Here is a 21,629-nt window from a genome sequence, read left to right as displayed (position 1 = left end):
GCCCTGACAAATTGAGGCTGTTCTCATGGCAAAAGGGGGTGAAACTCAATATTAGGAAGGTGTTCCTAATGTTTTGTACCCTCAGTGTATATACTGAAGATGTATGCAAGATGGCACCTTCAGTCAGCACTGAAAATTTGATAATTATTCTGACTCATTCTACAACAGTTATGGTGCATTTCCATACAGGATTTACCCCAGTGTTTTTCCCCAAAAACCTTTCTGTTTCCATATGGCCACTTGTACTTTTCAGATGTAATTTACATAACAATGGCTCAGTGTTAACTTTAACACCTTCTCACAAAGCAACTGTTCAGTATGAGATTATGCAAAGGATGTTGTTGATTCTGCTCTTAACAAGTCCTCACACAATTTCCATAGTATAACATAAGGGTGTATCCTATACAACAGTGTGACCCTGGTGTTACAGTCGAAAATAAGCATTATGCTATTCAGTTGATGTTGAAATGGTGTTTGGGAAGATATTTTACCAAAAGCTATACATATCAGGCTTAACCCAAAGTTAGAATCAGAGGCCTGTAAATGATCAGATCAACGAGAATTTACATAATTTCATCAAAACCCTTTATTGTATATTTTATTTCGTGAAACTTTGTGGAATCCCTTGTTTCCCAGTCCAAATGAAAGGGGCATTCCATATAGATCAGAACATGACACAATGCAGGGTCTACTTTCAGTTTCCGAGCCCCAGTGTAGAGACGCCCCCTAGTTGAAGGGTGGTAGGCAGTCTTCCACTTCTCCGTCTTTATTTCACACACCGACAGACCAGGCAGGCACTGGCAGCGACACGGACTCACACAATACTTTTGGAATTCACCGCGCTTTACTTCAAATTCAATAGTTAAGAGGCAAATATGGCGAGTGAAAACATGGAAATGAACGGATCTGCCAACCGAGAGAGCGGAGGAGAGGTAAGAAAAGATGCATGAAGCAGTACGTTAGGGGGTAGGGGCTAGGGGGTAGGGGCTAGGGGCTAGGGGCTAGGGGCTAGGGTGTAGGGGGTAGGGGCTAGGGGCTAGGGGGTAGGGGGTAGGGGGTAGGGGATAGGGGCTAGGGGGTATGGGCTAGGGTCTAGGGGCTAGGGGGTAGGGGCTAGGGGGTAGGGGCTAGGGAATACCTGGGATAGGATAAAGTAATCCTTCTACCCCCCCTTACCCCACCCCAAAGAAAAAAGAAGAAAAAAAACATATTGTAAAGTGGTTATCCCACTGGCTATAAGGTGAATGCACCAATTTGTAAGTCGCTCTGGATAAAAGCGTCTGCTAAATGACGTAAATGTAAATGTAATGTAATGTACGTTAACTGCAAGAGGCCAGCCCTAAAGGTGCTGCATGGTCAATCTGACGCCTGCATTGGCCGTTACAAAATTTGAGAGGCACATGGCGATGCGGTACGGAGCTCAATTTGGCCTGTGCATGCCTCTGGAGGCTCCGCGATTGCGTCACACCATCCATATGGCGCCTCCGACCACATTTTCGGATCAAGCATAAATTGTCTCTAACCCTTGAGAAAATCAAGTGCTTTTTCATAAAAAACATATCTATTCCGCAGCCTACTGCAGCTCGGTTACATTGTAACCTAATCATTGTAGCCTACCATTTATAGGCTACAATGTAACCATTTCTCGCTATGCTGGAAGCTTATTGCTACTTCATTTATTGATATCTTACATTCCGGGATGTAACTTTTGTGAGTGTGGGGCTTCAACAGACCAGTTTGTTGTGAACAACATTGGCATGAGCAACAATAGTGGAATCGGCGGTTCGCCTTCAAAATAAATGTCCCCCATTGAAACTAATAAAAATAGTGGAATCATGCCACAATTAGACTAGATAATGCTAAACAAGTTTGGAATGTTGTTATAAAAATTCAACAAAATACAATTATTAGTTCATTTGACACAAAACGTAAAAATATGATGAAATTGCATTGCGGATGTATAGACTTCAGAATTGCAATGGGGGCATACATATATTGGAATGTACAGCCTTAACTATTGGATCTTGGGACCATTAAATGGGGTACCAGCCTACTCAGTGACACCCACAGAGTACAATTCTAAAGAGTTTACACAAATATTAGCATCGTAGCTCTTACTGTGGGAATTTAACTGTGGAAATTCACCTCACTATTCAACCTATTGTGCACATTGAACATTCATATGTGACCGACCGGCTCGATTTGGTCTTATGTAGCAAAATTTGAAATTCTGTTTTTTACATTGGATAAAAGTAGAGACTCAGAGCTAGAAAAAAGGTATATCATACACTACAGTTGAGGAACAATGGGAATGTAATTCTGCTTTGAAAGTTGATCAACTTGTAACCTTACTTTTGAGAAAATGGCCCTTGAATGTTTTGGGACACCTACTGGAGAGCTCTTCTTTGTCTACACCCATTCAGCATTGTTCACACACTCTTGAGCCTTAGCCCCATCCATCTCTTTAAGGATTCACGTGAGGCTAAACAGTGAGTACAGTAGTGTACTAAACAACCAAAGATTTCAAGACTAAAGGCTGATTTATACTATGTCTATGTCTGTATACAGTTGTCACAGTGATATCATTAACATTCTATTGTCGTCCGACATCAAACTTGTCATTATCGTTATGAAAAATAATAAACACAAAAACGACAGGCAGCATGACATCAGCAGCCTGGTGGTCCAAAATAGCATAACTGATGTATTTTAACATTAATAAACCCATCCGTTTAAAAATGAATTGAGTATATGTCAATCTAGCAAACCAGGAACTAAAAGCAACTTTCTAAACAATGTTTTGTTTAGTTTCTAGCTTGTTAGCTAGCTAATGTTAAGTTAGCTGGCTAGCCAGTTGAAATAATGACCATATCATATCATATACAGTGGGGAGAACAAGTATTTGATACACTGCCGATTTTGCAGGTTTTCCTACTTACAAAGCATGTAGAGGTCTGTAATTTTTATCATAGGTGCACTTCAACTGTGAGAGACGGAATCTAAAACAAAAATCCAGGATGGGGCCATGTATCGCGAGATCTTGGCCAACAACCTCCTTCCTTCAGTAAGAGCATTGAAGATGGGTCGTGGCTGGGTCTTCCAGCATGACAACGACCCGAAACACACAGCCAGGGCAACTAAGGAGTGGCTTCGTAAGAAGCATCTCAAGGTCCTGGAGTGGCCTAGCCAGTCTCCAGACCTGAACCCAATAGAAAATCTTTGGAGGGAGCTGAAAGTCCATATTGCCCAGCGACAGCCCCAAAACCTGAAGGATCTGGAGAAGGTCTGTATGGAGGAGTGGGCCAAAATCCCTGCTGCAGTGTGTGCAAACCTGGTCAAGACCTACAGGAAACGTATGATCTCTGTAATTGCAAACAAAGGTTTCTGTACCAAATATTAAGTTCTGCTTTTCTGATGTATCAAATACTTATGCATACTCAGTGACACTCACAGATTAGAATTCTAAAGAGTTTACACAAATATTAGCGGTGTAGCTTTTAATGCGGGACTCTGAAACCACTGTGAAATGAGCAACATTAAGCTCACCAGTCAACCAGTTCATACTTTATTAAGGCTGACCCCATTTAGTCGACTGGTCGATTGTTTGGTTGATAGACTGTTTTGAGCAGTCTCAAATATATATTTCTTATGGCACACGAGACACCTGTCTGATTCACGCCTGTCTCAGTGGACTAATCCATTGTGGAGGCCGCAGGGATGGCACACCTGTATCACCAGTAGTACATTTACTGTTAATTCCAATAATTTCTACTCTACAATGTTTGTTTGGTTATGGTAATTTCTGTTCATGTATTCAATATATTATTATTACAGTCTTTTACCGTTCTCATTGTTGGAGTGGACATGTTGTTTGCGGACCGCACAACCAAGGTTACAATTGTGAGGATCAAGACCGTGGGGCATAGAAGAAGAAAGCCGGATTGACGCACATTTAACAAATATGATCTAAAAAAGTGGATATTCGTCTATGATTGATATATTGTAATAGGCCCACAATGTGGTTACTAAAGTCAGATGTTGATATATTAGGCTTTTTTTTAGCTGCATAACAGTCCCTTTTCAGGTTTAGAAGAAGTGAATGCTAAATGCTTATTCCTGTCAGTATAAGCTGGTAGCGTAGCTAGCATACATAAATCGGTGGTGGTAGACAAAGTCGTTTTTAACTGTAATGCAGTTCATTGGTGACAATGGCATTAACATGTATTGGGGTTGACATCAGTGGAGGCTCCTCAGAGGAGGAAGGGGGAGAAGCAAAGGAGCGAGAGCTAGCTATATTTTGTTATATATTTTTCCCACTTTCACTTTCAGTACTTATGTAGCGAATGCAGCTAGCTAATTTAGCCTACTCAAACAGAGATGGATGCTATGTTAGCTAGCTGGCTATCCAACACTGGAACTCTTCCTAGTCAAGGTAAGCTTTTGGTTTTATTAATTGCCACTGGGGACCGCCGGTGTAACTGCTAAACTGATTGCTGCTAACTGTACACTGTACTGTATGATTGAAGCGGGTTTACTAACGCCTTAGTTCTAGTAGCTATGTTGGAGTATGACATTAATATGGTGACAACGATGTAGGCTGTGTGTAGCGGTTAGTGGGTATGATATGAAGGTTTGGTTTGGAAAGGTTTTTTCGCCTGGTCACAGACAGCTGATGTGTTGTGCACTGAAGTCAACAGGCGAAGGGAAAAGGTTAGAGGAGGAGAGTGCATAGATGCGAGAAGGAATTATACAACAATCAAAGTGTGATCAGGGATGTATTCATTCCACCAATTCTGTTGAAAAACGTTTCTTAAACAGAAGCAAACGGAACGAAACGGGGATAAACATACCTGAATTTGTCCAATAGAAACTCTCGTTTGCAACTGTTGGACTAATGATTACACCCTAGATCAGCTAGATGCAGGCAAGAGTGTGCAAGGCGGTATTGAATGTGTCAATGTCTGTCACCTTGATTACTCAAATTTCTCTCGTCCTGTGCACCTCCGTTGTAAACATAGGCTAGGTTGTAGCAACCTCATGATGGGTATAGGGAAAATGTGAGTATCATGTAGTAGCCTAAACCTATCGATGTTACATTGAGCTGGGTGAATGGAATATGAATAACAGTCATCCAATATGCTTTAATAGAAATGAGGCCATGCTCATAAACCGCCACCGGTTGACATCCATACAATCATTATACTCTTTACCTGAATTTTGCTTGGGGGCAATGAGGAGATTTGGGATCTTTCCCCCACGCCTTTCCATTGTTTTGGTCAAGTTCCGTTGACCTCTTTACTGCATTTATTGCAATTCTGAAGTCTATACATCCACAGTTCGATGTCAACAGATTTTTATTGTCTTTTGTTGAATGTATATGTGACCCGTTTCAGGAAGCTAGGCGTGTGTCGCACGTCACTACTTCACAGGAGGCATTTGAACGTACATAAAAAATAGAAAAAATACAATGGACCTACTCGTAGCCTATGGGCATAGTAACCTAGTTTTTACACATGGTTTTACACGTAGTAACTACGCAGTATGCTCGTGAAAATTGTTATCCTTTGAAGTAAGCTACAATGACTGAAACATGCCTGACATTATGCTTTTTTGAATTGTCCCGGCCCTAAACAGCAGATATTTAATGAGATTGTGAGCGTAGTCAATGGCCCTGTTGGTGGCCCCAGCATCAGCCAAATGCGCATAGACTTATTTTGGAAAGTTAACAAAAGGTCTATATGGATAGTTAAATGCCACAAATTAAATGTTAAATACAGAACCATGTTTAGAATTGTGTGGCTTTTATGGGAGGGTGTGTAGCAACTGATAATAACTGCCAAAAAATGTAATAGCTGCTAATAATGTAATAACTTTTGCATTTATAATGTAATACACTAAACAAAAATATAAATGCAACATTTTAAAATATTTTCATATAAGCAAATCAGTCAATTTAAAGAAATTCATTAGGCCCTAATCCATGGATTTCATGACTGGGATTACAGAAAAGCATATGTTGGTCAAAGATACCTTTAAAAAAAAGGTAGGTGTAATGAATACTCAGGGAGAAAAAGGTGTAGATTCACGCGCAGAGCGTGGCAGGTGTTTATTTCGCCTTCGCAAAAGGCAGGAATCGTGGTCACAGGCAGGCAATGGTCATACACAGGTAGACAAACAGGCAGGAGAATCAAAAACTAGGACTGAAGGCTCACAAACGAGCTAGAAAAAGGCTTAGTAGAGTCAAAACAAACAATACCTCACAAGGCACAAACAGAATGAACTGAACTAAATAAGGAGCTAATGAGACCAGGTGAGTAACTAACACAGGTGAAATCAATGAACAAAAATGAAAGACAGGGCTACGTTCAAGAACACAAAGAAACAAGGCTACGTTCAAGAACACAAGGTTGACTAAGAAAATAAATACAGAACCTTACGTTAGGAGCGTGGATCAGAAAACCAGACACTATCTGGTGTGACCACCATTTGTCTTAAAGTAATGATGGACTGTCTTTTCTCTTTGCTTATTTGAGCTGTTCTTGCCATAATATGGACTTGGTCTTTTACCAAATAGGTCTATCTTCTGTATACCACCCCTACCTTGTCACAACACAACTGATTGGCTCAAACGCATTAAGAAGGAAAGAAATTCCACAAATTAACTTTTAACAAGGCACACCTGTTAATTGAAATGCATTCCAGGTGACTACCTCATGAAGCTGGTTGAGAGAATGCCAAGAGTGTGCAAAGCTGTCATCAAGGCAAAGGGTGGCTACTTTGAAGAATCTAAAATACAAAATATATTTTGATTTGTTGAACACTTTTTTGGTTACTATATGATTCCATATGTGTTATTTCATAGTTTTGATGTCTTCACTATTATTCTACGATGTAGAAAATAGTTTAAAAAAAATAAAAAAAAAACCTTGAATGAGTATGTGTGTCCAAACTTTTGACTGGTACTATATGTTAGTACACTTATATCAATGTGTGTGGAAGACTTTTGAAAAAATATATATATTCTACCGAGATACTAAGTCGTTCAAATGAGATACTAAGTCGTTTGAATGACTTTATCTCGTTTGAACTACTTAATTGTTCTTAAGTCTAATTAGGCCTCATTTGTTATGCAGCTTGTCAGACCGTGTAATGGTTGCTGCAGCTATTCATTCACTGATTCCATCCATTGATATGAATATTCATTGACAGTTCTTTGATAGCCTAAAGCAGGGCTGCTTTTGAATGCAAGGAGCAGAGCGTAATTCGAGCAGATTTAAAAAATGGTGTCTGCCTTCTCTCCCGCTCTGCCTAGCATTTTTTCGTTTCTTTTATCACTATTCTTTACCACTATTCTTTTAATAACTGTGACCCACACCCACAGTAGCATATATATATAGTTTATATTCTACTTTCTAACACTAAGATACAGTGGGGGAAAAAAGTATTTAGTCAGCCACCAATTGTGCAAGTTCTCCCACTTAAAAAGATGAGAGAGGCCTGGAATTTTCATCATAGGTACACGTCAACTATGACAGACAAAATGAGGAAAAATCCAGAATCCAGAAAATCACATTGTAGGATTTTTTATGAATTTATTTGCATATTATGGTGGAAAATAAGTATTTGGTCAATAACAAAAGTTTCTCAATACTTTGTTGTATACCCTTTGTTGGCAATGACACAGGTCAAATGTTTTCTGTAAGTCTTCACAAGGTTTTCACACACTGTTGCTGGTATTTTGGCCCTTTCCTCCATGCAGATCTCCTCTAGAGCAGTGATGTTTTGGGGCTGTCGCTGGGCAACACAGACTTTCAACTCCCTCCAAAGATTTTCTATGGGGTTGAGATCTGGAGACTGGCTAGGCCACTCCAGGACCTTGAAATGCTTCTTACGATGCCACTCCTTCGTTGCCTGGGCGGTGTGTTTGGGATCATTGTCATGCTGAAAGACCCAGCCACGTTTCATCTTCAATGCCCTTGCTGATGGAAGGAGGTTTTCACTCAAAATCTCACGATACATGGCCCCATTCATTCTTTCCTTTACACGGATCAGTCGTCCTGGTCCCTTTGCAGAAAAACAGCCCCAAAGCATGATGTTTCCACCCCCATGCTTCACAGTAGGTATGGTGTTCTTTGGATGCAACTCAGCATTCTTTGTCCTCCAAACACGACGAGTTGAGTTTTTACCAAAAAGTTATATTTTGGTTTCATCTGACCATATGACATTCTCCCAATCCTCTTCTGGATCATCCAAATGCACTCTAGCAAACTTCAGACGGGCCTGGACATGTACTGGCTTAAGCAGGGGGACACGTCTGGCACTGCAGGATTTAGTCCCTGGCGGCGTAGTGTGTTACTGATGGTAGGCTTTGTTACTTTGGTCCCAGCTCTCTGCAGGTCATTCACTAGGTCACCCCGTGTGGTTCTGGGATTCTTGCTCACCGTTCTTGTGATCATTTTGACCCCACGGGGTGAGATCTTGCGTGGAGCTCCAGATCGAGGGAGATTATCAGTGGTCTTGTATGTCTTCCATTTCCTAATAATTGCTCCCACAGTTGATTTCTTCAAACCAAGCTGCTTACCTATTGCAGATTCAGTCTTCCCAGCCTGGTGCAGGTCTACAATTTTGTTTCTGGTGTCCTTTGACAGCTCTTTGGTCTTGGCCATAGTGGAGTTTGGAGTGTGACTGTTTGAGGTTGTGGACAGGTGTCTTTTATACTGATAACAAGTTCAAACAGGTGCCATTAATACAGGTAACGAGTGGAGGACAGAGGAGCCTCTTAAAGAAGAAGTTACAGGTCTGTGAGAGCCAGAAATCTTGCTTGTTTGTAGGTAACAAATACTTATTTTCCACCATAATTTCCAAATAAATTCATTGGGAACCACCCTGGCCATCATAGATTGATTGGGAACCACCCTGGCCAACATAGATCTAAACGTCTAGAACAAAAAACATAGAAAACTAAACATAGAAAAATCCACACCCTGGCTCAACATTTAAGAGTCCCCAGAGCCAGGGCATGACAGTACCCCCCCCCCAAAGGCGCGGATTGCGACCGCGCCACACAAACACAAGAGGGTAGGGGCCGGGTGGGCATTCCGCCTCCGAGGCGGATCCGGCTCCGGGCGTGACCACCACCTTTTCTCCACCTCCCCGTTGCGCCCCTGGTCTGGTCTGGCCCCGCTGACTGGAGCTGGACCCGACGACGGTGGACCAAACCTTACCGGCTCCGGAGTGGATCCGCTGACTGGAGTTGGACCGGACCCCGGTGGAGCGGATTGCTCTGACTCCGGAGTGGAGCAGCTGACCGGTGCCAGACCAGGCACCGGTGGAACAGGCACGGGCCGTGCCGGACTGGACACACGCACCACTGGCTTGGTGCGGGGAGCAGGAACGGGCCAGACCGGGCTGACGACGCGCACCACAGGCTTGGTGCGGGGAGCAGGAACAGGCCGGACCGGGCTGGCGACGCGCACCACTGGCTTGGTGCGGGGAGCAGGAACAGGCCGGACCGGGCTGGCGACGCGCACCACTGGCTTGGTGCGGGGAGCAGGAACAGGCCGGACCAGGCTGGCGACGCGCACCACTGGCTTGGTGCGAGGGACAGGAACAGGCCGGACCGGGCTGGCGACGCGCACCACTGGCTTGGTGCGAGGGACAGGAACAGGCCGGGCTGGACTGGGAACACGCACCACTGGCTTGGTGCGGGGAGCAGGAACAGGCCGGGCTGGACTGGGAACACGCACCACTGGCTTGGTGCGGGGAGCAGGAACAGGCCGGACTGGACTGGGAACACGCACCACTGGCTTGGTGCGGGGAGAAGGAACAGGCCAGGCTGGACTGGGAACACGCACCACTGGCTTGGTGCGGGGAGCCGGAACAGGCCGGGCCGGACTGTGGAGGCGGACTGGAGGTCTGGAGCGGAGAGCTGACACAACCCGTCCTGGCTGAATGCCTATTTCCACACAATATGTGTGAGGCATCAGCACAGGACGTACAGGGCTGTGCACTCGTACTGGCGCTACAGCACGTGGCACTGGCGTAGGATATACGGGACCGAGGAGGCGTATTGGAGGCCACGAGCGTTGAGCCGGCACACCCCGTCCTGGCTGCATGCCCATCTTAGCACGACACGTGCGTGGTGCTAGCACCGGACGTACAGGACTGTGCCGGAACACTCGCGGCACAGTACGTGGCTCCGCATAACACGGAGCCTGCCCAGTCTCACGCTTCCTAGCCTGAGTACGGGGAGTTGGCTCTGCTCTAACTCTAGGCTCCGCCAACCACCCTTTTAGCCCCCCCCCCAACATTTTCTTGGGGCTGTCTCTCGGGCTTCCTCCTCGGCCGGTACCCTCTGCGATGCCGCTGCTGCTCTCTGTAGCGCGCCTCCACAGTCTCCTCCCAAGGACGGCGATCCATTCCGGCCTGAATCTCTTCCCAAGTCCAGGATCCCTTCCCGTCCAGGATCTCCTCCAAAGTCCAGGCTGTCTGTTCCTGGACACGCTGCATGGTCCTTTTTTGGTGGGATCTTCTGTCACGCACGTTGACTGATGAGACGGACCAAGGCGCAGCGTGATAAGCGTACATCTTTAATTAGCACTAAACTCACGACACAAAACAACAAACAAACGAAACGTGAAGTCCTAGGTTACACAACACAAACCTATACGGAACAAGATCCCACAAACTAACTGGTGCCAACAGGCTGCCTAAGTAGGGTCCCCAATCAGAGACAACGAGCTACAGCTGCCTCTGATTGGGAACCACCCTGGCCAACATAGATCTAAACGATCTAGAACAAAAAACATAGAAAACTAAACATAGAAAAATCCACACCCTGGCTCAACATTTAAGAGTCCCCAGAGCCAGGGCGTGACACTGATACTGGCCAGTATCTGCTTATTTTCATAAAACTGCCTATTTCCCAAGTAAAAAAATATTTGGAATGACCAAAACATCACCCATAATATTTGTACACTATTATAAAGCTCAAATGGAAGATATTGTACATTTTCTCTCATCTCTAACTACCAGGAAGCCTGAAAGAACAGGCTGAATGGGCCGGAAGCTTTAATTCATGACCTCGCCTTGACTGACAGCTCTTTGAAACACACAAGCAAACAAGTCGGGTACAAGAACCTTCGGGGGACCATGACAAAACATCCTAAGAATGTCCTAAAAACGCCCTCTGAGATGTCCCCGGGACAAACCAGGAACTACACAAAAACCTCCAGGGGACCATGAAACAACGTCACATTAATAATTATTACATTATGCGCAAAAACTTTATTACATTATACATTCAGCATATTTATTACATAATCAGCATTTATTACATTATTGGCATTTTATTACATTATCAGTTGCTGCAGGGTGCTTTAACACTTTTGACAACATAGCATAACCTGCCCTACACAAAGCTTGATCACTTTTTAGGCCTATTTCAAAGGCCATTGTCACTCGATCCTTGGAACTATAGGTCAGGGTTTCTACTATAAGGCCTACAGCTAATCAAATAAACAAATTCATTCTAGTCCAAAGCCCACCTGTTGAGGATTAGGGGTGAGATCATAACATGTGCCCTGCCCTGACTTAGGCTACCAACAGCAGGGGAATCCCATAATGCATGCAACTTGGACAACACATGATTTTATGAAGCCTAGTGACCATCCTTCAAAAATTATGTTGATGTGGCTATGTCCGAAATGGCAGCCTGGCCTATTCTCTACACAGAGTATACCAAACGTTAGGAACACCTAATATTGAGTTTAAACCATTTGCAAGACTTTGTCCAGGCCTATTTCAGACAGTCTATAAATAGGGCAGCACAATGTTTTTTATGACCTAGGCAATTTAACACATCATCTAAAACAAGCATAGTGGCTGAAACAGTGCTATGAGCAACATAAAGGAGGTGTCCAGTCTGAGACCGCTCTGCTCTGTGAGCAAAGTGACATCATGGCCTGGGATTCTGGAAATTATTGACATTTGGGCCATGATGACTAGGTTACTCAGAAAAGTCCTGAATGAACTCAATTGAAAACCGTGTGATCATCAAGCTTTGTTGTTTTTACCCATCAGTGTTGATCTTAAACCTGTGGCTTAAACTCATTGTTGAGTCTAGTTGTTCAGTTAAAAGCAACATGAAAGAGCCCACATGTGAAGCTCACAGTCAAACAACAACAGTTGTTCAGTGGATGTGCTACCGGTGTATGAACAAGGGCAGAGGCAGAGAAGATAATAAAAAAGAGAGCTGAAAGGAACTCCCATCTCTCCATGAGTAACAACACTACTAGTCAGCAGTGTCTGTTCAGACCTACAATGATCTATTTGTTACTCAACAATCCCACAGAAGAAGGGTGTCTGGCATCACAGGAATTATGTCACACAGTACATGTGCTGTATCTCAGCGTGTTATAACACTCTGGACATCAGCAGTAGAGGCAAGTCCCTCCTTGGCCCGAGAGAAAGGGAGGGGGACAGATAACCAGACAAACGGAGAACAAGGAAGGAAGATGAGAGGAAATGGACTATGAGAAATGGAATTTCAGAAAGTTCACCCTTTCAGGTGGCCTATTTCTAGAACATTGCCATAAACACAGCAGTATGGGAATCTAGCCCTCATGATCAGAAGGACACCAAGATCGAGTGAGGAAAATGGCACACACAAAACAGGGCCATAGAAAAGGAATGCTAGAGAGAATGGAATAAACGAAAGACAAAGACAGATGAGCGCTGGAAGTTGACGGTTATAAGGCAGTGAGTGAAAGCAGGCTGCTTCTCAGAGATAACTAACTGTCCAGTCATCGCTATTCTTGGTCACAAGGAGACCTTTTCCCTCTGTGGGCTGTGTGTTTTCATAGGTGGCGAGAGGCATGTGGATGTGGGCTTCTCTGTTTTACACTGCCAACCTGGGCACAAAGCTGTACTTGTTGGCTGTTGGACGGCCAGACTGGCCAGACCGTACTTCACCCAAAACAACCACTCTGTCCTTTAACCCACACAGAAACCTGGGTAATGTTTGGGTTAGGGGCCCACTTTTCCAATGATGTAACAATTTAACTGCATCATTGTACAGTAATGCCCTCTCTATGCCTTTCTGAATTAGTGGAGAGAGTAAAGCAAAGTAAAGCTGAGTAACCTGGCTCACAGCTGTAGAGGACATTCTGAACTACTTGAAATACTTGCAAACTTTCTGAAAGCTGAGACAGAGCAAGAGATATAGACACTGTCATGTGTTGACCACTGAGACAGACAGCATGACTTCAGTTCTGCTGTAATGGATTCCTGGGGTTTACTCTGTTTGCAAATAATAGTCATGAGTGGCACTCATTAGACCGGCCTTGCTCCTCTCCTCACTGCTGTACTAAACAGTGTTATTACCATGGCATAGTAGCACATACTTTAGGAGAAGTGTTCCCCAGTCCTCCTCACTTGATAATATTGCTATATTCTGACATTAATACTTCTCATTATCATGCTATTCATTACAGGACAATTACAGTTCCCTCATGCAATTAACTTTTATAACGAATGGACTATTACTGAACAGTATTCACTACTGCTCTACAATACACTCAAGTAGTACATGTTATTTTTTATTATTTGTTATTTTTTATTTTACCCCTTTTTCTTCCCAATTGGTAAATACAGTCTTGTCCCATCGCTGCAACTCCCGTACGGACTCGGGAGAGGCGAAGGTCGAGAGCCGTGCGTCCTCCAAAACACAACTGAGCCGAGCTGCACTGCCCGCTTAACCCGGAAGTCGCTAGTGCGCGATGGGACAAGAATACCCCTGCATACACACAACATCCTTCCGCATCACTTAAGACACAATAGCACATCTCTCTACTTTCTACATGCATATTGCCCAACTTCCTCTTGGTTGTCAGTTTCAGTAGCTACACCCTGGTTGGAAGGAAATTGCAGAAGAAACATGGCACATTACTTCTAGACCTCTCGTCCTTTCTAGCAGTTATCAGTGCAACACCAGCCGTAATAATGGCCATTTCCCACAAATTAGTCACTATAGAAATCCCCAGAATTTCCCCATACTTCATAATCCCTCTCCTCCCCTCACTCCCAAACATGTTTTCATGTGCATGGTCACACTTCCTGTTAAAAGTCCCACAACACTTTCATTTTCCATAAATACACAGCAGAGTAATTGTAGAAATCCCTAGAAATTATCCATATTTCTCCATCAAATCAAATGTCATTTGCCACAAATGTCATTTGTCACATGCTTCGTAAACAACAGGTGTAGACTAACAGTGAAATGCTTACTTACTAGTCCTTTTCCAACAATGCAGAGTTAAAGATAACATTTTTTTGGTATAAAATATAAATATTGAAACAAGGAATAAATGCACAGTGAATAAAGAATAACAATAAGAGTAAAAATAACATGGCTATATACTCAACTGGCAGCTTCATTAAATAGTACCCGCAAAACACCAGTCTCAACGTCAACAGTGAAGAGGCGACTCCGGGATGCTGACCTTCTAGGCAGAGTTGCAAAGAAAACTGGACAGAGGAAGATTGAGAAAAGGTGTTATGGACAGACAAATCGAAGTTTGAGGTGTTCGGATCACAAAGAAGAACATTTGTGAGACGCAGACCAAATGAAAAGATGCTGGAGGAGTGCTTGATGCCATCTGTCAAGCATGGTGGAGGCAATGTGATGGTCTGGGGGTGCTTTGGTGGTGGTAAAGTGGGAGAATTGTACAGGGTAAAAGGGATCTTGAAGAAGGAAGGCTATCAATCCATTTGTCATGCCATGCCATACCCTGTAGACGGCACTTGATTGGAGCCAATTTCCTCCTACAACAGGACAATGACCCAAAGCACAGCTCCAAACTATGCAAGAACTATTCTAGGTATTTAGGGAAGAAGCAGTCAGCTGGTATTCTGTCTAAAATGGAGTGGCCAGCACAGTCACCGGATCTCAACCATATTGAGCTGTTGTGGGAGCAGCTTGACCGTATGGTACATAAGAAGTGCCCATCAAGCCAATCCAACTTGTGGGCGGTGCTTCAGGAAGCACGGGGTGAAATCTCTTCAGATTACCACAACAAATTGACAGCTTGAATGCCAAAGGTCTTTTTTTCTCCATTTTTTTTTCTCACCTTTATTTAACCAGGTAAGCCAGTTGAGAACAACTTCTCATTTACAACTGCGACCTGGCCAAGATAAAGCAAAGCAGTGCGATAAAAACAACAACAACGCAGTTACATATGGAATAAATAAAAACGTACAGTCAATAACACAATAGAAAATATAAAATCTATATACAGTGTATGCAAATGTAGTAAGTTATGGAGGTAAGGCAATAAATAGGCCATAGTGCAAAATAATTACAATTTAGTATTAACACTGGAGTGATAGATGTGCAGAAGATGATGTGCAAATAGAGATACTGGGGTGCAAATGAGCAAAATAAATAACAACGTAAATAACAATATGGGGATGAGGTAGTTGGGTGGGCTAATTACAGATGGGCTCTGACAACTGATGCTTAAAGTTAATGAGGGAGATAAGTGTCTCCAGCTTCAGAGATTTTTGTAGTTCGTTCCAGTCATTTGCAGCAATGGAGGATTCTTTGACGAAAGCAAAGTTTGAAGGACACAATTATTATTTATATTAAAAAATCATCATTTCTAACCTTGTCAATGACAACATTTCCTATGCATTTTGCTATATTTCCTATTCAAACTAATTTCATGTATGTTTTCATGGAAAACAAGGACATTTCTAAGTGACCCCAAACTTTTGAATGGTAGTGTACATGTTAAAACAGTTAAATACGGACATCAGCATGTGTTCATATAATCCAGCTTTCTACTAAATCCTAACGGTGATGTGCCAGTGTTAAATCTCTGTCTATCTATGTTGTACTGATGTTAGTCTCGTGTTCAGGTTCCCGGGGCTTGGTCTGCTGTCCCTATCTATAATGTACTGATGTTAGCCTCTGTGTTTAGGTGTGTTATAAGTCTCTATCTATGTTGTACTGACGTTAGTCTCTCTATGTCCAGGAGCGGCGTCCAGGTCGCTTGAGTCGGATGCCGGCAGGCGGCCCTATAAACATGAACCAGTATGCTAATAAGAAGAGTGCAGCAGAGAGCATGCTGGACGTGGCGTTACTCATGGCCAATGCCTCCCAGCTGAAGGCTGTCCTGGAGCAGGGCCCAGAATTCACCTTCTACACCCCCCTCATCACCTTCATCTCTGTGTCCCTCATCCTGCAGATCACTGTGGGCGTCCTGCTCATCTTCATTGGTGGGTCTCAGTTCTATTTTATTCTATTAAACTTTATTTATCCACTCAGAGGCAATTAAGAAAGTCACTCCTGTCTGGCTCTGGCGCTAACCAGCAATGTCCTCTTCCTCATACTGACTGCAACCCAATAATATCTCCTTTCTCCTGAAGAGTGAAGTCATTCAATACTTCCCACAAATCTAAAAGCATTGGATTGGTGGAGGCATGGGCTAAAATGATTTTCCCCCATATTTCTTATACCAGTCATTTCATTTGAAATCCGTGAAGGGAAGTGCACACTTTGGGAGGAAGGAGAGATCATTTGGACGTAGCCACAGATTGATGATGAGGTATGGGGCCAAGAGTTTTTCCTGACCATGTGACCTGACAAACTCCTGACCCTATTGATGAGACATAAACACTTGGTTTATAGTGCCATTGTTTCTCCTCAGCTCCAAGAACAGATAAACTTCCTACATGTTTCTGACCCTAACTTATGTTTGAATGCCAACAAACATTATGTGTGTCTGTAGGCCTATGAATGTCTCTCTCAAAAAAACTTTATTATATGTGTACCTGGCTATAACGTCCTTATCTCCCCCTGCCAGGGCCTCCTATTGTGTGGGTGGGAGAGTTAAAGAATAGGACCATTGGAGACAGTGTTTGTATATCCATTGTATTTCTCCTCTCAGTTGGTTCAAATTAGGAATACTTAGTTTAATGTCCTAAGGCAGAATTGCTAACATTACAGGAGGTGTGCCTCTTTATTGAGTCAGCATGTGAAAAATGCTTAACTGGGCTTCAACTCTCACAACAACTCCCACAACAACATATTGGCATTCCTTTCTAGTGAGGCATATAATTAATGTCCTAGATAATCATTCACCTGAGGATAGGAAATGTAAAATGCTGTATCTTCATATCACATGGTTCAATAATGATGAGTTAAATATGCCAACACTGGATATTTGATGGTTCAAAAGCCAGGCCTCGGTCTGATTATTTAAAAGTGCATCCTTCCTATAGGAAGGCAGGATCAGAAATGACTGGACAGGTGAATACCATCCTGTGGTGGAGCCCTTGAGTTCACTTGTCCAATCTTGTCTACTCACTCAGTGATTTTGTCAAGGAAGGGGAAGAGGAAGAATGCACTTTTAAGGAATTCAAACAGGGCCCCAGTCTTAGAAACAACTCTGACATAGCTCCCTCTGTTGGTTGCTTTCTATGAACTGAGGACATGCTTGGAGCCAGCAAGCTAATCCTCAACATGTTTGTGTTCTTCTCTTGTTCTGCAGTGAAGTGGAACCTGAACGATGAGAGCACACACTTCAAGCTGACCATTATGGAGAACATTGTCACAGCACTCATCTTCATCATTGTTGTAGTCAACGTCTTTATTACAGCCTTTGGTGTCCATAAACCCAATCCAAAAGCTTAACCACCCTCACTCCTTACCCCTGGTCATCAATTATTACACAGTTATAAAGGAATTATACTTGTGTTATATGCAGTGTCATATTGTCAGGTTGCAAGAGTTTTATAAATATATGTATTGTAGATAGGCCTACTGTTACACCTAGGTGAATCTTATAGTAAATGTTTTATACGGGAATACCATAGCTGCACTAACCAAATTACTGCTACTTTACAAGCAAGTGAGGTTCAGGGATCCACTATTCCATCAGATTCTCTGTGACACTAAAGACAATGGATCGATCAGCTCTACAGGATTCCCACTGGCCTTTCATACCCACGGCCAGTGAATCTCAGTCAGTAGATTGTCGACGTTATTCATGATGATGACTGCTTGTCTAGCTTGCTAGCAAAGATTTTGAAAGTAACATGATCGGTCCAATCAAAGCTACGGTAGATATAACGTGATTTGACGTCATTTTATCTGTGGCCAATGACCTTGAGCCTTCTTGGACAGGCACTTCTAATGTAAATCTATGGCAGCACACAAGGGGGCTTGAACTGCCTAGCTCTCCCTGTAGATTCTGCGGTGACGTAGTGTCACATGAGTGACAGAACACTGAGCCAATCACGGCGCAACTAGAGAATATTACCAATGCCTACGCTCTGTATTTTCCACTGGCTGCCCCTCCACCACAGAAAGCACTGAGCTAAGCTGAAACACATGCATTTTGGAGCTGCCTTACTCAAGAAAGAGACCATATTTGTGTATATATTTTTTTTACATTGTTTGCAAACTGATATGTGACATGAATTCATGCCCAAATAACATGCTAAACAGGCAACAACAAAAAATAATATATATATATATTATTTTAGCTAAACATGTGGGGCTCAAAACAGATGGGACTCTACCCCACCTGCCCTGAATGACAGGTCGCCACTGACACTGCATGACTAAAAGTATGTGGACACCTGCTCGTCAAACATCTCATTCCAAAATCATGGGCATTGATATCGAGTTGGTCCCCTCTTTGCTGCTATAACAGCCTCCACTCTTCTGGGAAGGCTTTCCACTAGATGTTGGAACATTGCTGCAGGGACTTGCTTCCATTCAGCCACAAGCGCATTAGTGAGGTCAGGCACTGATGTTGGGTGATTACACCTGGCTTGCAGTCGGCGTTCCAATTCATCCCATAGGTGTTTGATGGGGTTGAGGTCAGGGCTCTGTGCATGCCAGTCAAGTTCTTCCAAACCGATCTCGACAAATAATTTTCTGTATGGACCTCGCTTTGTGCACGAGGGCATTGTCATGCTGAAACAGGAGAGGCCCTTACCGAAACTGTTGGTACAAAGTTGGAAGAACAGAATCGTCTAAAATCTCATTGTATGCTGTAACTTTAAGATTTCCCTTCACTGGAATTAAGGGGGCCAACCCCAGACCATTATTCCACCTCCACCAAACTTTACTGTTGGCACTATGCATTGGGGCAGGTAGCGTTCTCCTGGCATCCGCCAAACCTGGATTCGTCCGTTGAACTGCCAGATGGTGAAGCGTGATTCGTCACTGCAGAGAACGCGTTTTCACTGCTCCAGCTGACGCTTGGCATTGCGCATGGTGATCTTAGGCTTGTGTGCGGCTGCTTGGCCATGGAAACCCATTTCATGAAGCTCCCGACGAACAGTTCTTGTGCTGACGTTGCTTCCAGAGGCAGTTTGTAACTCAGTAGTGAGTGTTGCAACCGAGGACAGACGATTTTTACACGCTACGCGCTTCAGCACTCGGCGGTCCCGTTCTGTGAGCTTATGTGGCCTACCACTTCGCGACTGAGCCGTTGTTGTGCCTAGACATTTCCACTTCACAATAACAGCACTTACAGTCGACCGGGGCAGGTCTAGCAGGGCATAAATTTGAAGCACTGACTTGTTGGAAAGTTGGCATCCTATGATGGTGCCACGTTGAAAGTCACTGAGCTCTTAAGTAAGGGCCATTCTACTGCCAATGTTTGTCTATGGAGATTGCATGGCTGTGTGCTCGATTTTATACACCTGTCAGCAAAGGGTGTGGCTGAAATAGCCAATCCACTAATTTGAAGGTTGTCCACCTACTTTTGTATATATAGTGTATCTTATATCTTAGAGCTGCTGTCGTGGTGACTTTGTTCTATTAATACTCAAGCTGTACACTATAGCTGCTGTGTTTTTTAGCTAGGTTTTTTATACCATTGATTTTGTTGTAATGTTTGAGTCACTCAGCTATCACATGAACACACATAAGATATGGCAAAAGAGGGGTGTGAAGAGTTTGTGAACCACTGATCTAGCGTTGCAAAATGTTGGTAATTAGCGGATTTTGACCCAAAATTCCCAGGTTAAATTACTGGAATTTTACAACCGGACAGTCAGACTTTGCATGCTGCCTTACATGTAATCTCAGATCTATGCAAGGTACAGTATGTACCATTACAATTTAAATGTAAAAAAAAAAAACTAAATAATATGTAAGTGTGTATTTCATGCCATATTTAGACCCTAAGCTTTGACAATATACTTTTTTTAAATGATTGTAGGCCTTTTCTCTTTTTTTAATGAAGGACCAAATCATATTTTAGCCCCACTTTTAATGCACTTTGTTGTTTGATGCACTGTATGCAGTAGAAAACAGTACTGCTCTGAAATGAAGTTGGTAAATGAAAAATAACAATTTGTTCAGATGTTGTTTTGTATTGTCCATAATAATAAATGGTTGTCACGCCCTGACTCTAGGGACTTGTATTTGTTGAGTCAGGGTGTGCATTTTCTGTGTTGGGTTTGTCTATGTTAGTTTCTAGATCGTTTAGATCTATGTTGGCCAGGGTGGTTCCCAATCAGAGGCAGCTGTAGCTCGTTGTCTCTGATTGGGGCCCATACTTAGGTAGCCTGTTGGCACTAATGGGGTGTGGGATCTTGTTCCGAAAGGTTTGTGTTAACCTACGACTTCACGTTTCGTTTGTTGTTTTGTTCGTGTGGTGTACTTCAATAAAATATGTACGTTTATCACGCTGCGCCTTGGTCCTTCTTGTCCGTAAACGATCGTGACAGAAGATCCCACCAATCCTGGATCAAGCAGCGTGACGAGGAGAGAGGATGGACTTGGGAGGAGATGAGCGAGAGTCTGGCAAGAGGGATGGAGGCCATGATCACGGGGGAGAGACAAGCCCCCAAAAATTATTTGGGGGGCTCACGCCGTGGACGACGAGGCAGCAGGAGGCTGCGATAGAGTGGTTCAGCCGTTTTGCAGAGGAGGCCGCCAGATTAAGGGGGTCATTGGTTCAGAGGGAACAGAAGGAAAGTGTAGAGGCACGGTGAGAGGAGCTGGTTAGGCAGCAGAAAGAGCGGGGGTTAATGAAGGAACCCAGTCCCGCTCCTCGCACCAATCAAGTGGTGCGTGTCGCCAGTCTGGTCCGGCCCGTTCCTGATTCCCGCACTAAGCCAGTGGTGGGTGTTCCCAGTATGGTTCGGCCCGTTCCTGCTCCTTGCATCAAGCCAGTGGTGCGCATCGCCAGCCCGGTCCGGCCTGTTCCTGCCCCAAGCCAGTGGTGCGCGTTGCCAGCCCGGTCCGACCTGTTCCTGTCCCTCGCACCAAGCCAGTGGTGCGCGTCGCCAGTCCGGTACGGCCCGTTCCTGCTCCCCGCACCAAGCCAGTGGTGTGCGTCGTCAGCCCAGTCCGGCCCGTTCCTGCTCCCCGCACCAAGCCAGGGGTGCGTGTCGTCAGCCCAGTCCGGCCCGTTCCTGCTCCCCGCACCAAGCCAGTGGTGCGTGTGTCCAGTCCGGCACGGCCCGTGCCTGTTCCACCGGTGCCTGGTCCGGCACCGGTCAGCTGCTCCACTCCGGAGCCAGAGCAATCCGCTCCACCAGGGTCCAGTCCAGCTCCGGTCAGCGGCTCCACTCCGGAGCCAGAGCAGTCCGCTCCACCGGTG

The 21,629-nt window shown here is 44.1% G+C and overlaps 1 protein-coding gene across 1 annotated transcript; it reads left to right on the top strand.

Annotated features, from left to right (window-relative positions):
- Window positions 1–782: 782 nt before the first annotated feature.
- Window positions 783–20,627, top strand: LOC311138529 (ninjurin-1-like). Its single transcript, XM_084173245.1, has 3 exons — window positions 783–932; window positions 16,035–16,278; window positions 17,553–20,627. The coding sequence occupies exons 1-3, from the start codon at window positions 876–878 to the stop codon at window positions 17,693–17,695; spliced, it is 444 nt and encodes a 147-aa protein (XP_084029371.1). The 5' UTR covers window positions 783–875; the 3' UTR covers window positions 17,696–20,627.
- The last annotated feature ends 1,002 nt before the right edge of the window (window positions 20,628–21,629 follow it).

The sequence above is a fragment of the Coregonus lavaretus genome, assembly GCF_964263955.1.
Source record: "Coregonus lavaretus genome assembly, chromosome: 12".
Taxonomy (NCBI): Eukaryota; Metazoa; Chordata; class Actinopteri; order Salmoniformes; family Salmonidae; genus Coregonus; species Coregonus lavaretus.
Note: the sequence above shows the minus strand (reverse complement) of the source record. Positions and strands in the feature narration are given on the sequence as shown.

What these genes read in the sequence shown, in the direction of transcription:
- LOC311138529 (XM_084173245.1), top strand. Translation starts at nt 876, where the DNA reads ATGGCGAGTGAAAACATGGAAATGAACGGATCTGCCAACCGAGAGAGC. An exon ending in ACCGAGAGAGCGGAGGAGAG is followed by an intron (nt 933 to 16,034) that starts GTAAGAAAAGAT and finishes CTCTATGTCCAG; the next exon opens with GAGCGGCGTCCAGGTCGCTT. An exon ending in CGTCCTGCTCATCTTCATTG is followed by an intron (nt 16,279 to 17,552) that starts GTGGGTCTCAGT and finishes CTTGTTCTGCAG; the next exon opens with TGAAGTGGAACCTGAACGAT.